The sequence below is a fragment of the Stegostoma tigrinum genome, chromosome 28 (assembly GCF_030684315.1).
Source record: "Stegostoma tigrinum isolate sSteTig4 chromosome 28, sSteTig4.hap1, whole genome shotgun sequence".
NCBI lineage: Eukaryota > Metazoa > Chordata > Chondrichthyes > Orectolobiformes > Stegostomatidae > Stegostoma > Stegostoma tigrinum.
In genome coordinates, this window is record NC_081381.1 from 31,996,308 (window position 1) to 32,010,374 (window position 14,067).

The following is a 14,067-nucleotide window of genomic DNA, read 5'->3' on the forward strand; positions in this document are numbered from 1 at the left end:
TTCCTAACTCCTATACTGAAAGGACTAAGCAGTGAAGACAAGCGTGTTGAATGCCTTTTCAACCACCCTGTCAATATATGGTGCACATTTTAAAGAATTATGTACCCGCACCCCTAGGTTCCTCTGTTCTACAAGACTGCCGAAGGCCCTGCCATTAATTGTATAAGCTTTACTCTTGTTTGATGTACCAAAATGCAATATCTCGCATTTATCCAAATTGAAATCCATCTGTCATTTTTCAGCCCATTGACCCATTTGGTCAAGATCCCTTTGTAATCCAAGAGAATCTTCACTGTCTGGTATGCCACCAGTTTTGGTGTCATCTGCAAACTTACTCACCTTGCCTTGCATATTCTCATCCAAATCATTTATGTAAATGACAAACAAAAGAGGACCCAGAACTGAAGCTAATGGAACACCACTAGTGACTGGCCTCCAATTTGAAAAGCAGCCCTCCCCTATTACTTAGACATAGTAAGAACTGCCAATGCTGGAGTCAGAGACAACACAGTGTGGAGCTGGAGGACCACAGCAGGCCAAGCAGCATCAGAGGAGCAGGAAAATTGATGTTTTGGGCCGGGACCCTTCTTCCTAAATTGGGGAGGGGGAAGGGAGCTCTGAGTAAATAGAGACGAAAGGTGGGGCTTGGGGATGCAGGTGGGATGGAGATAGGTGAATGCAGGTAGGGAGTGGTGGGGATTGGTCAGTGAGATGAGATGAGAGGAGTGGATAGGTGGGAGAGAAGATGGACAGGTTGTGTCAGGTTGTCAGGCCAAGGAAGCGGGGATGAGAAGGAGGGTTTGTCATGGGTGGAGGCTGGGGTTGGGGAGATTTTTGGAACTGGTAAAGTCCAAATTGAGACTATTGGGTTGTGGGCGCTCAAGGCGAAATGTGAGGTGCTGCACCTCCAGTTTCCAGGTGGCGTCTTTGTAACACTGGAGGAGGGCCAGGATGGACATATCACCCAGGGAGTGGGAGGGGGAGGGGGGTTGTTGAAATGTTTCATGACCGGAAGGTGTTGGAGTTTGTCACGGTTAGAGTGCCAGTGCTCTACAAAGCAGTCTCCGAGCCTCGGCTTGGTCTCACCAAATGTAAAGGAGGCCACATCGGGAGCAGTGGATGCAGTAGACCAAAAACCGGTTTTCTCTGCAACAAAACATCTAGATCCTCCAAAAACGGTTTTCTCTGCGACACCGTTGCCCTCTCATCCCCTCCCCGCATCAAAAACAAAGACAGAATCCCCCTTGTCCTCACATATCACTAAACTCTAGATTCAACATGTCACTTCCACCACCTGCAATCTGATCCCACAACCAGAGAGATATTTTCTTCCCCACTCCTATTTGCCTTCCATAGAGACCACGCTCTCTGCGACTCCCTTGTCTGCTGGACACTCCCTGCTAGCTCCACCACCCCAGGCACCTTTCCCTGCAAACGCAGGAAATGCTACACCTGCCCCTACACCTTTCCCCTCACCTCCATCCAAGGAACCAAAAACAAAAACTTTCACATCAGGCAGAGGTTTACCTGCATATCCCGAAAGTGGTCTGCTGCATCCGCTGCTCCCGATATGGCCTCCTGTACATTTGGTGAGACCATGCGGAGGCTTGGAGACCGCTTTGTGGAGCACCTGCGTTCTCTTCTCAACCGACAACACCTTCTGGTTGCAAACCATTTCAGCTCCCCCTCCCACTCCCTGGGCAACATGTCCGTCCTGGTCCTCCTCCAGTGTCACAATGATGCCACCAGAAACTGGAGGAGCAGCACCTCATATTCTGCCTTGGGAGCCTACAACCCAATGGCCTCAATGTGAACTTTACCAGTTTCAAAATTGCCCCACCCCCAGGCCTGATCCCACAATCAACCCTCCCTCTAATCCCTGCCTCCTTGACCTGACACAACCTGTACTCCTCTCGCACTTATCCGTTTCTCCCACCTCATTCGCCAATTCCCACCACTGCCTACCTGCACTCACCTATCACCATCCCACCTACCTTCCCCAGCCCCACCCCTCCTCTATTTATTTCAGAGCTCCTTTCCACCACCTCCATTTCTGAAGAACGGTCCCAACCCAAAAGTTCAATTTTCCTGCTCCACTGATGCTGCCTGGCCTGCTGTACTCCTCCAGCTGCCCCCATTGTTACGTGCACCATTACTTTGTTTCCTGTCTTAAAGCCAACGATGAATCCAATTGGCAGACTCCCCCAAACAACATATGACAAAAGTTTACTAATTAGTCTACCACACCAAACCTTGTCAAAGACTACTAAAGTCCAAGGAAACAGCGTCCACTGCTCTCAATCTTTTTGGTAACTTGCTCAAAAAATTCAGTCAAGCTTGTGAGACACAGTTTCCCTCACACAAAACCACGGTCACTGTGCCCAATAAATTTTTACCCCTCTAAATGTCCATAACTTATAACTTTTATAATCGCCTCCAACCAAAGTCAGACTCACAGATCTATAGTTGCCCAGGTTTCTCCTTACAGCCTTTCTTAAACAAATGTACAACAGTCGCCACCCTTCAGTCATCGGGCATTTCACCTGTAGTTGTAGTTGATGCACATATTTCTTCAGGGAGCCTTGCAGTTTCCACTCTTTACTTCCCACAACATTCTGGGATGTATAAGATTAAGTCCTGGAGACTTATCCACCTCTGTACTCTCTAAGACCTCCCTGATCTTATTAAATGGCAGAGCAGGCTTAATGGGCGAAATGGTCCATCCTTGCACCTTGTTCGTGAAAGTATATCTAAGCTATCTAACATGCCCTGATGTTAAGCACAATTGGAAATAAAGATTAATTGGGGATTATCGGTTTTAATTTTAAACGCATTTCCCAGTTCTTATATCAAATGTTTCTGATTGTTTCAGGGATGAACTTGCAAACTAAAATTACAATGGAACAGAATATTAGAATGTCATTATGAAAACATTAGGCAAGAGCACACAGATGGCAAAACCAGTTTAGGCAAAGAGTAAATCAGTTATGTAGACCACAGTCCTAAGTTTAATTCTCTGTATCTGTAGTTAGTAGGTGTTTGCAAGCATGACCAAAGCCAATCTGCAATCCATTCCATAAGTACCAGGTTATTGAGAATGGGGCCACGTCTCCTGATTGTGATTCTTGTCCAATACGCTGGCTGGAAATGCATGTGTAACAGTTGGTTGAGGGTGGAATCTGTCAATGCCCCCACTTTATTGAATAGCCTGGCAGCACTTGTTGTATAAATGACATTTGAAAAAATGGCCATTTTTGCAAATCCTGAAGGCCACCCTGAGATTTATACCCCAGTAAGGATTAAATGCTTTTGGATGGGAAGGGAAACATTTAACAGGAAAATTAGAAGGAACACATAATACGTGTACTTTAGCATGCTTATAATTACACATTTCAAGCAACTTTTGGTTATGCAATTTTTACCTGATTATTAAAAGCCTAAAATTCTAATGTTTAGCTGAATATTGTTTGAAATTAAAATAGTCCAAAGTTTGTTTGTTTCTAACTGGAACATGTTATTTAAGAGAAGCTTTAGTCTGTGAGAATTTGAGATGTGGATTCATTGTTAATCTGCAAATTTTCTGAATAAATTGAATAATTGGGGTCAAAGGCTGTGTACAGAAATTAAAATGAGTACTCACAAAGTTGATGCCTGCTTAATTTCAACAGAAGTATACAGTGGAAGCAGTACATTTTTATAATCCAGAAGTGGCATACTTTATAATCTCTCAGCTGGCCATAATTAAATGATACTTGTGTAGAAATTGCGTTATAGATTTGGGATTTTCTTTTTTGGAGACCTGGATCTTCTAACTTACTAAACTGCTTACTGACTTGCTGATTGAAGAGACCTGGCTTGAAGCAGAGGAACATCAACTAATTAAAATTATTTGTCACAAGGTGCAAACCAAATCTTCTTGGGACAGCTCGGTCCAGTTTCTCCCTCCAGTTAGTTTCACAGAGGTTGTCATTGTCTGTCTGTCTGCTTCCTGCAGCAATGACCACTGCTAGCCTGTCACTCTCATTTTGGTAGCTCTCAGTTGACATTCTCTGAAAATGAAGAGTGTCTTCTATCCCAAATCAAAAGCATGTTTTAAAATTGGAAATTGCTAATTAACTTGAAGGACAGATCCCTTGTATCACATGTTTTCACTGAAAGGTTTCATTTTTGCATTTAGATACAAGCCTTAAAGATGGTCTTTTCCATGAATTTAAGAAGTATGGGAAAGTAACGTCTGTGCAAATCCATGGTGCATCAGAGGAACGCTATGGTCTTGTATTCTTTCGACAGCAGGAAGATCAAGAAAAGGCAATGAATGCATCAAAGGGGAAGTTATTTTTTGGTATGCAGATCGAAGTTACTGCATGGACAGGTCAAGGTAGGTGTTATTGGAGCAGCACTGTTTTGAGAGGAGAGATGTGGAAGTGCAGACCACATCCTGGCAAAAGTTTAGTGACAATAAGAATATCTGTGTTTTGAATTATTTTTATCTTTTAAGTGTCTTTGGATTTGCAAATCAGTTGTGCATTTTTTTTGTTATCCTGCTAAAATGCCAAGATGTGTGGACAATCAATGTTACTGCACATGTTTTATTGTCCAGCCCACTCAAGTATTTTGTGGAAGGACAGTTCTTGGAAACATTGCAACATGATATACTGCAGGATGGTGGGATGTGGATGTGCATGCACGGTCCCCTATATTAGATGCTTGCTTTCAATCCTGACTGAAAGTTACTGGTCCGATTTGATGGGCAGAAATGTAGCATCAAAAGTTCCATTAAGCTATATCTAGAGTACATAATTCTGAAAGTATTTGCATTTCTATTATTGGATTCCAGATCAAGTATGCTTTAACATAGAACATTACAGCACAGTACAGGCCCATCTAACCTACACTATTCCATGTACGTCCATATGCTTATCCAGTGACGACTTAAATGTACCTAAAGTTGGCGAATCTACTATGGTTGCAGGCAAAGCGTTCCATTCCCTTACAACTCTGAGTAAAGAAACTACCTCTGACATCTGTCCTATACCTTTCACCCCTCAATTTCAAGCTATGCCCCCTCGTGCTCACCGTCCCCATCCTAGGAAAAAGGCTCTCCCTATCCACCCTATCTAACCCTCTGATTATTTTATATGTTTCAATTAAGTCACCCCTCAACCTTCTTCTTTCTAATGAAAACAGCCTCAAGTCCCTCAGCCTTTCCTCATAAGACCTTCCCCCCAGACCAGGCAACATCCTAGTAAATCTCCTCTGCACCCTTTCCAAAGCTTCCACATCCTTCTTATTATGCGGTGACCAGAACTGCACACAATACTCCAAGTGCGGCTGCACCAGAGTTTTGTACAGCTTCACCATAACCTCTTGGTTCCGGAACTCGATCCCTCTATTAATAAATGCTAAAACACTGTGTGCCTTCTTGACACCCCTGTCAACCTGGGTGGCAACTTTCAAGGAGCTGTGTACATGAACACCAAGATCTCTCTGCTCATCTACACTACTAAGAATCTTACTATTAGCCCAGTACTTTGCCTTCCGGTTACTCCTACCAAATGTCAATGCTTTAATAGCATTCTCCGTACTTGGCATAGGAAGAGGTGTTTTGTCCAGTGTTTTTAGTGGCTGGGAAGGATGTAAGCTGTGTTCCAAATACATGGAAAATAGTAAAAGATCTGCTGTGGATGACAGATAAAGGAGCAGGGATCTAAATGGTCCGTGAATTCTATTACAAGTGTCAGCAACTTGGTTGACTTCTGTTAATGTTGGCTTTATCTTGACATTCTGTAGATAATGTAAAACTAGAGTCTGTGGTTAGTCGATTTGGTAAGTATGTGGCAGAGTATTGTCTAATTACGCATTGGAGAAATGAATTAGGATTGGAGAAAATGATGCCACTGCCATGTTGAAATATCTTTTGTAATGTGTGTTGTCAAATTTGTTCTGGTGTTGTAATGTTTTTAATTTTCTTTTTGTTTGGGACCCCTTGCAGAAACTGAAAGTGAGAATGAATTTCGACCGTTGGATGACCGAATAGATGAGTTTCATCCCAAGGCCACAAGAACATTATTTATTGGAAATCTAGAGAAAACCACAACCTATGGAGATCTCCGAAACATCTTTGAACGATTTGGGGAGATTGTGGTATGTACGTTACTTGGGTTGATTGCTGTAGTGTTGATGGGATTTCATTCCTTCTAGGAATTCTTTGACTGGGAAGTGTAAATTATTTAAGCTTTTTATGGCATTCATTATCCACATTCTGCTTATCCTCCATTTTATTTATCTTTCAGAGCTTTTGCAGCACAAGGCCGTGTGTAGAACATTACTGCATTTTTGACTTTTCATGATTTATATTGAATCCTATTTCTTCCACAGTGAATAACTTGTGTTTGTTGTATGTTTTGTGTGTCTTTTATTCATCCCCAGGGATGGATAACATTGATACACTTACTGAGATATGTGCCTGATGATGGAAATATGAAACTGAGTCAACTCTCTGATAGACTCCTAGTACTTGAACTGGGTGGGTCCACAGTATTCCAGCACATTGTTCAGGATTTATAAACCAGCTCATCTTTAACACTACCTACAATTCTTTGTGAAAAAAAGGACAGTGGGACTGTGAAGGGATTTAAACACAAGAGTTTCAGAATGTTAAAGTTAAGATACTTGGGATCTGGTAACCATTGTAGATGAGTAAGGGACAGTTTAATGGATTAGTAGGACTTAGTGAGGGTTCTCGTATTGGCAGCAGAGATTTAAGACCTTGTGTTAATTTCCATTTTATTTTCTCACACCAAATGGCCACGACCTAACACTTCAGTGAGTTGAAGGATCTTTCTCTGTGCTGTAGACCTCTCAGACTCTGTGACCATTTGTGTAAATAAAACCTACAGCATCATTTGCGAAATGAATTTTACCAGAATGTAAAATGTTCTATTTCCATTAGTGTCATGAGTGATGAATGGCTCAAAGAATCAGAGTAGTTTGATATTGAGCTTTAATTGATACTTAATTTTGACATATCTAAAGCACCACCATCCACAAGGGGAAATGAGGCTGATTCTTGCACAAACTTATCAGCTGCTAACTGGGAAAAGACACTGAATTATATTTTTCCGGCAGATGTCTTGATACTCCTATGGACAATATTTCCCCTTACAATTCATGTGTAGTATTGCATTTCCTCAAGTAATGCATCTCATTTCTTTCTTTCTACTCCCTCAAACCTTATTGAAAGTGACAATGGATTAACATGGTACTCTGTTTTTTACCTGTTAGACGAAGTGTTTTAACTACAATTAATGTTACTTTCACTCCCCCATTTGTTTTGACAAGGAAAGCAAAAACCAATTTTTTTTTTATTTAACATGACAGGATATTGACATCAAGAAGGTAAATGGGGTTCCTCAGTACGCCTTCCTACAGTACTGTGACATTGCAAGTGTCTGCAAAGCCATCAAGAAAATGGACGGAGAGTACTTAGGAAATAATCGGCTCAAGGTCAGGAAGGAGAAATACAGTCATTTGCTTATCAGGAATATTCACTTATCAGGAATTCACAGTGAAATATTAGTAAGAATTTTCTGTTGAACAATTTCTTGTATACTGTTTTTTGTTGTAACTTTACTTTTGTAATATGCCCCTCTGTTTTCTTGAGTTATTTCTCTCATTCTTTCTCCCCTCCCCCCCCCCCTCCCCCCCCCCCCTCCCCCAAGTTTAATATTGGTCTCCTTGGCATGTTAGGTAGAATATCCAACCTGCACCGATGTTTCTGTGGATTCAGCCAGTGTCACTTTTGGTCATCCAACCTTGCCTGTGATTGAGCAGTATGTTAAGGCAAACATCACTGTTCCTATCTCAGATGGGGTTGAGACAAGCACGGTTGAACTGAGTTCTGGGGGAAGCCCAAGTGTAACTGCAACCTGAAACTGGTCAGTCCTGAATGACCATCCATTGATCTAGATTGGTAGGATTGGTCAGCTCTGTTTTCTGTTTGCTGCAAATTATTTTTCACGCATGTCACCCTGCAGTTTATAGGCTGTCCATAGCAAATTAATTTCTCCCCGGCAACTATGACTAAAACATCTGTGTAATTTGTAACATACTAGAGTTATTTCCATAAATTAATGATTCACTTTCTCACTTCTGTTTAGAAAATTACATTTTCCTTAACGAGTAGTTTGGGGTTGAGATTGGGAACTTATTGTGTGGAAAATCATTAGAAGAAGAATCAATGACCAACAACGTGGCACAGTGCTCTTGCTTGCATTTTGTAATTGCAATTAAGAGCTAAGGCTCGCCAAATTGATTAATACTTTGCAGTACTTTTAACTGGTGAACTTGTGTAGCTTGTTTAAAACTAACCGATGAGATGTCTTGTATAGAAAGTGAGTACAAATTAGGCCAGCTTTCTGCTAATATGGAATCTAATGAGAGCAATTGCTCAGTAAAAACATCAGTTGAAATTCAGTTAGCCTAAGTGAATATGATGGCATAGGCAAAAAATATTTCTTGATTTTGTTTTTCAATTACTACTCATTTAATAAACTTGTTCATTGTGTAATCCCTGAAGCAGGATTGAGAACAAGTTGAGGGATCCCCTTAACTTTTTTTTGGCTGTGAAATGTCTGCTGTTTTATCCTATTCGAACTATATTGGTCTTCTGTACAAATGTAAAAAGGTTTTTTGCTTAGACTGTTACACAAGTGTGGGAAAGTAGTAGTAGATGATGGGAACTGCAGATGCTGGAGAATCCAAGACAACAAAGTGTGAATCTGGATGAACACAGAAGGCCAAGCAGCATGTTAAGAGCACAAAAGCTGATGTTTCGGGCCTAGACCCTTCATCAGAGAAGTGACCCCTCTGATGAAGGGTCTAGGCCCGAAACGTTAGCTTTTGTGCCCCTAAGATGCTGGTTGGCCTGCTGTGTTCATCCAGCTTCACACTTTGTTATCGTAGATGATGGTATATTTTTTCGTCCTGAATGGCCTCTTCTGTACAGTATGATTCTGTGTTAATGTTTCAGCACATTGTAGCCTGAGAATTTATCAAAAGTAGATTCATGTTATTACTTTGAAAAATAATTTCAGTTCTGGTAGAAAGGAGAAGCATTACCCCAAATGGAATGAGGAGAACTTGAATTGTTCCCAAAATCAACATGTGCATCTAAAGACTAGTTCCAAATTAATTTGAAACTGTTTCAGCTGTTAAATAATGAATGATCTAAAGATGCCTGAAGGGAAATGAGATGAATAAGATGTTCACAGTACAATATACATTATGTATAGAGTTGCATCATGTTTCTGTACCTGTGAAGATCTCTTTTACTGTATTGTCTGTTACAGTGAAGACCAGTAGTGATAATAAATTGGGGATGAATCAGTTAAGTAGATTTTGTTAAACATATGTGAAAATCTCTAATATAGCTTTAGTTCTCCTGTATTTAGGTCAGTGAGTTTTGTTACAGTTAAATACACCTGCTCTCTCCTCTGTCTTTTTCCAGCTGGGATTTGGAAAGAGCATGCCAACTAACTGTGTATGGCTGGATGGTCTGTCTTCAAACATTACTGAACAATACTTATCCAGACATTTCTGTCGTTATGGACCTGTACTCAAAGTAAGTGCCTGGTTGCACCCATTCACTTACATTTTCACAACTTATTAGCAGCTGGCAGCAAAAAGATCATAATTTTTCCAATTTAATTCTGAAAAATTGAGTAACTAAAAGAGTTCTGGACAAAATTATGATTCAAGTTTCCTCTCCAAAATACTCCAATATATTTCATGTTCTGATAGGAGCAAATTACATTTAGTACATGGCTGTGGACAAACTGATATAGTTAGCTTTCCACTTCATATACCAAGAATCTACAATGAAAAGTAGCATTTTAATCATATGACTTTTCATTTGAGTTTACAATTCCTGTTTTAAACAGTTTAGCTCCATATTGGGATTATGTTTGCTTACTTCCTTTAGCAGTTTAAATATTAGAATGCTGAAAGCTGATATATTTATCTGCCTTTCTTGATGTCACCCCTCAAACAAGTTGTTTTATATTTGTTTTTTCTCTGTACATTTCAACAAAGCATTGCCCAAAAATTCAGTATCTGAAGTGAAAATAGAAGATGTTGGAAATGCAGCAGTTCAGTGTCTTGGGTGCAGATCCTACCACAGAACTTATTTTTAACGAAAGTTCCCGCCTGAAGCTTTCAATTGTCTTCTGTCTTTTCAGATTTTGGCCAAAATACTGTTGATTTCCAGCCATTCTACTGTTTTTGTCAAAATGCTCTAGGTTCATTTTGAACTTGTGCAGTATGAAGCTGCTGCTTGCCATCCACCCATTTCATAATTTGAAGTGGATATGTGGAACTGACTTTAGTATTGGCAATAAAGAGCAACTGTTTAGACTATAATCTATGTTGAGTGATATCGGAGGGTAATGGTTTTGGCTAACAGCATTATAAGGTTTAAAATTGACTGTTGGAATAACAGTAATTCCCTAATTATTCTAGGTAGCTTCTGAAAAGGATGTTGAAATGAATAACTAGTATCTGAGTCTTATTCAAAAATTCTATTTTTCACATCAGCTACTCTAAGGTTTTTAAAGATAACTGAAACCAGAGCCATGGTACATTGCCTCCACAATATAGCATTCTCTACATCTACAATCCTTCTACCAATCTGCTGTTTACTATACCACTCTCTGATACATTTCCTCTTTATTAACAGATTTTGTTGCAGGTCACTCACTGATGGACAAGCTTTATAAAACATGCTTTTTGCAGTATATCCTTCATTATCATCTCTATTGATAAGAACTCTGTTAATACACTCTATATTTATGTCTATCTTACTAGAAGGCAATTTATATCAACCACTGTCTCTGTAACTTGTCCCTTCTTATTATACACATTTGTATGGATCCCCAGGACAGTACTTTAGAGAGGTTCTGCTGTATATCTATCAGTTACTTGCCATTCCTATTCGGGGAACTAGCTGACTTCTTTCTTTACCTCCTGGGACAGATTGTGTTGGATCGTCAGAAAGGAATGGCTCTGGTGTTGTACGATGAAATTGAATGCGCACAAACTGCGGTGCAGGAGACCAAGGGCAGGAAGATTGGAGGAAATAGAATAAAGGTTAGTATAAGAGAGTTCATGGGGATACAAACAGTGCACTTCTTGTTCTCTTAACTCTTAAATATCCTTCCTTTCTCTTTTTTTCCTCTCTGTCTGTCTTACTCTCTCTCTCTCTCCCTCTCTCTGCACATGTACACACACAGCAGTGTTCCCCATCTTCTCATTTGCTCACCCTTCCCACCTCTCCCCAGTTCCATGGCACTGTGCAAGACAAAAGACAAGGTGCATTTTGTGTAAAACCAGAGCATGAAATAGTAACAAGTATTGAGGGGGAATGGAAGATTAAACCAAGCAAGTTAAAATCAGCATTCTGCAATTTTAAAAACAGTTATTGGCATCCTGCAGTTCAAAGTGGCATGGTTGGCATGAAAACTGGAAAATCAGTTTACTGCCTTGTAAGGATCAGAAGCATGTTATTTAAGAAAAAAAAATTTGCTGCCAGTTCAACTTCGCAATCACATATATCCAGTTGTATGTTTTTACCTTCTTCAGAAAGTATTGCCTCCGCTTTTAATATCTAACAATGAGACCCCTCCTTTTTAGGTGGATTTTGCGAATCGTGAGAGTCAGCTGGCATTTTATCGTTCTATGGAAGTCTCTGGGCAGGACATCAGAGATTTATATGAAATCTTTGCTGAGAGAAGGCAAGTGAAAAGATTTTTTTTTAATGTTTCTTAAATAATAACCATAATATCAAAATATTGGTTTTCATCGTAGATATATTAAATGATAGAACACATTTTACTTAATTAGCATTTTGAAAATTTGTTACAACTGTGAAGCCAGGAATGTCAGTTAACTTTGGCAAATGTTTGAGGAATCATGACTTGTAAAGTAAAATAAATACAGTCGAAGAAAAAGAAATGCTTTCTGCAGGCGAAGCTTTCTTTTGTCTAACGACTTTATTTGAAACTAAAACACCCCTTATGGTCTTTTCCAGCTGGGCTTCTAACTGCTGTCATTCATATACTAATACCAGTTGAAACTTTTTAATAACATGCTTGATTATAATGCAGTTAGGGTTAATGCATTTTTAAGAGAAATTATCATTCCAGTGGCCTGGTGAAAAATCAGAATTGTATCCTTCTCGCTGCAAGTCTTCAGCATTCAATCAAAAACATGGAGTTGCCAATTTTCTTAATCTTATGCCACAGTGTAAAATTACTTTAGTATCAACAATTATTCAAAGACACAGAAAATGTAAGTTAAGCTAATATAAGTTAATTTGTAGATGAATCATTCCTTGGTTAGCTATGTGATTAAGACTTCTTATTTTGCTGGAGGTTCTGTGGAACTTTATCTATTTGTCTCAACATCCTCACTGGGAAACATGTTCCATCGATGTCACTGTGTCAAAATCTCAGAATGCCTTCCCTATCAGCACTGTGGATCTGCCTACATCGAATGGACTGCAATGGTTCAAGAAAGCAGCTCACCACTGCCTTCTGATGGGTGAGAAATGCTGTCCCAATAGCACACCCCACACCTCCTGAATGAATGAAATAAACAATCATCTGTTCATTCTCTACAGGATGGCCAGCAGGATGAAGAATGTCATGGATCGGTTTATTTCGAGTGATGCCTTGATCCATTGTTTGTCATTGAGTTATGGCTTTCTTGATTAGTTCTGGGAAGCCTCATGCATGTCTTGCACGTAAAATGTTTTGATGATGTCTCCATACCCTGTGCCATAAAAGCCACACAAGGTCAACATTGAATCAGTTTACTGTTTCCCAGATTTTGCTCCAGGTGTCAAATAGTTTAATTTAGAGGTAGTGCTTCAGTTTTTTTTCTTGGCAGTTGTATTTTGTTTCCAGAGCCAGTCAGTTTTTATTTTCTTTGATTTTGTACTTTTTTCCTGTCATGGAGAATTTACCAGTTCTCGAGCAAATATTACCGAAGTGCTACCACCTTTTCAAACTGTTAGAAAAGAACCAAGTTAAATTCATGCTGTTAACTGGTTTACAGACTTAACCCAAGGTGTAGTAGTCTTTTCAAACTCTATGTTAATAGCTACCAGCTCTCCAGGTATCTATAGAGAGAGTTAAAAGAGAAAGTGTAGAAAATAAGCACAAACAAAGTTCTCAGGATTGAGATAGGAAATTATAATTTTAACTTTCAGTCCATGTTGTCTTCCAGTTATGCTATCATTATGACATATTGCCTGAATCATAAAAAAACACATTTTGGGAAAGGCAATCAACACAAACCTCTGAAAATTCTAAATTAATTCTGAAAGTGTTAGTTCATACTCATTTGTTGATTTAGCATAATTAAAATTGAAACATAATTGAAACATCACTGTTGCTTGGAGTTCTCAAAGTCTGCTGTAAAAAGAATGATTGAATCATGGAATCCCTACAGTGTGGCACAGGCCATTTGGCCCAACAAGTCCACGTCGACCCTCTGAAGAGCATCCCATCCAGACCCTTTCCCTGTAACCCAGCATTTCCCAAATTATTCAAGACATTATTCAAAACAGAATTGAAAAACCATGTAAACACAAGAAAGGTTGCAAGCAGTCTGGAGTTGTTGATCTCAGCAAACGAGACCATTTGACATTAGCCATTTCCCAAGATTCACCGATAGACAGTATCTGATCTAGTGCTAAGTTTTATTTTGGGAAAACATCAAAATAATTGTGATCCCTGGCATGGGGATGTGGGGGACCATTTCAATTTTGATAATACTCAAAGCTGCAAATCACAGAACAAGTCAAGCTACATTGTTTTCTCTGATGGGTAAGGAATATAGATTACTTCAAAGAGCAAAAGTACTTGGTGAATTTTTAGTACAATGGATTTGTTCTTCATTTGTAGGACCTAAAGTACTTATAATACTTACAAAAGCATAGAAGCTTATAAGCAAACAAGCAATTTTTTTTGCTTACAAAAATTCTAATTTGATAACATAATACTGAAT

General features: G+C 39.5%; 1 protein-coding gene across 7 annotated transcripts in view; it reads left to right on the forward strand.

The window, feature by feature from the left end:
• spen (spen family transcriptional repressor) overlaps nt 1–14,067 on the forward strand; it is a 97,615-nt gene that overhangs the window by 65,582 nt on the left and 17,966 nt on the right. For 4 of the 7 annotated variants that reach the window (XM_048561148.2, XM_048561149.2, XM_059638069.1 and 1 more), the window contains 6 exons: nt 4,178–4,378; nt 5,993–6,144; nt 7,381–7,578; nt 9,509–9,622; nt 11,032–11,145; nt 11,689–11,789. In XM_048561148.2, coding sequence (XP_048417105.2) covers nt 4,178–4,378; nt 5,993–6,144; nt 7,381–7,578; nt 9,509–9,622; nt 11,032–11,145; nt 11,689–11,789 — 880 coding nt within the window. The remainder of the gene's footprint in view (nt 1–4,177; nt 4,379–5,992; nt 6,145–7,380; nt 7,579–9,508; nt 9,623–11,031; nt 11,146–11,688; nt 11,790–14,067) is intronic. The other 3 variants (XM_048561150.2, XM_059638067.1, XM_048561151.2) reach the window with 2 other exon arrangements.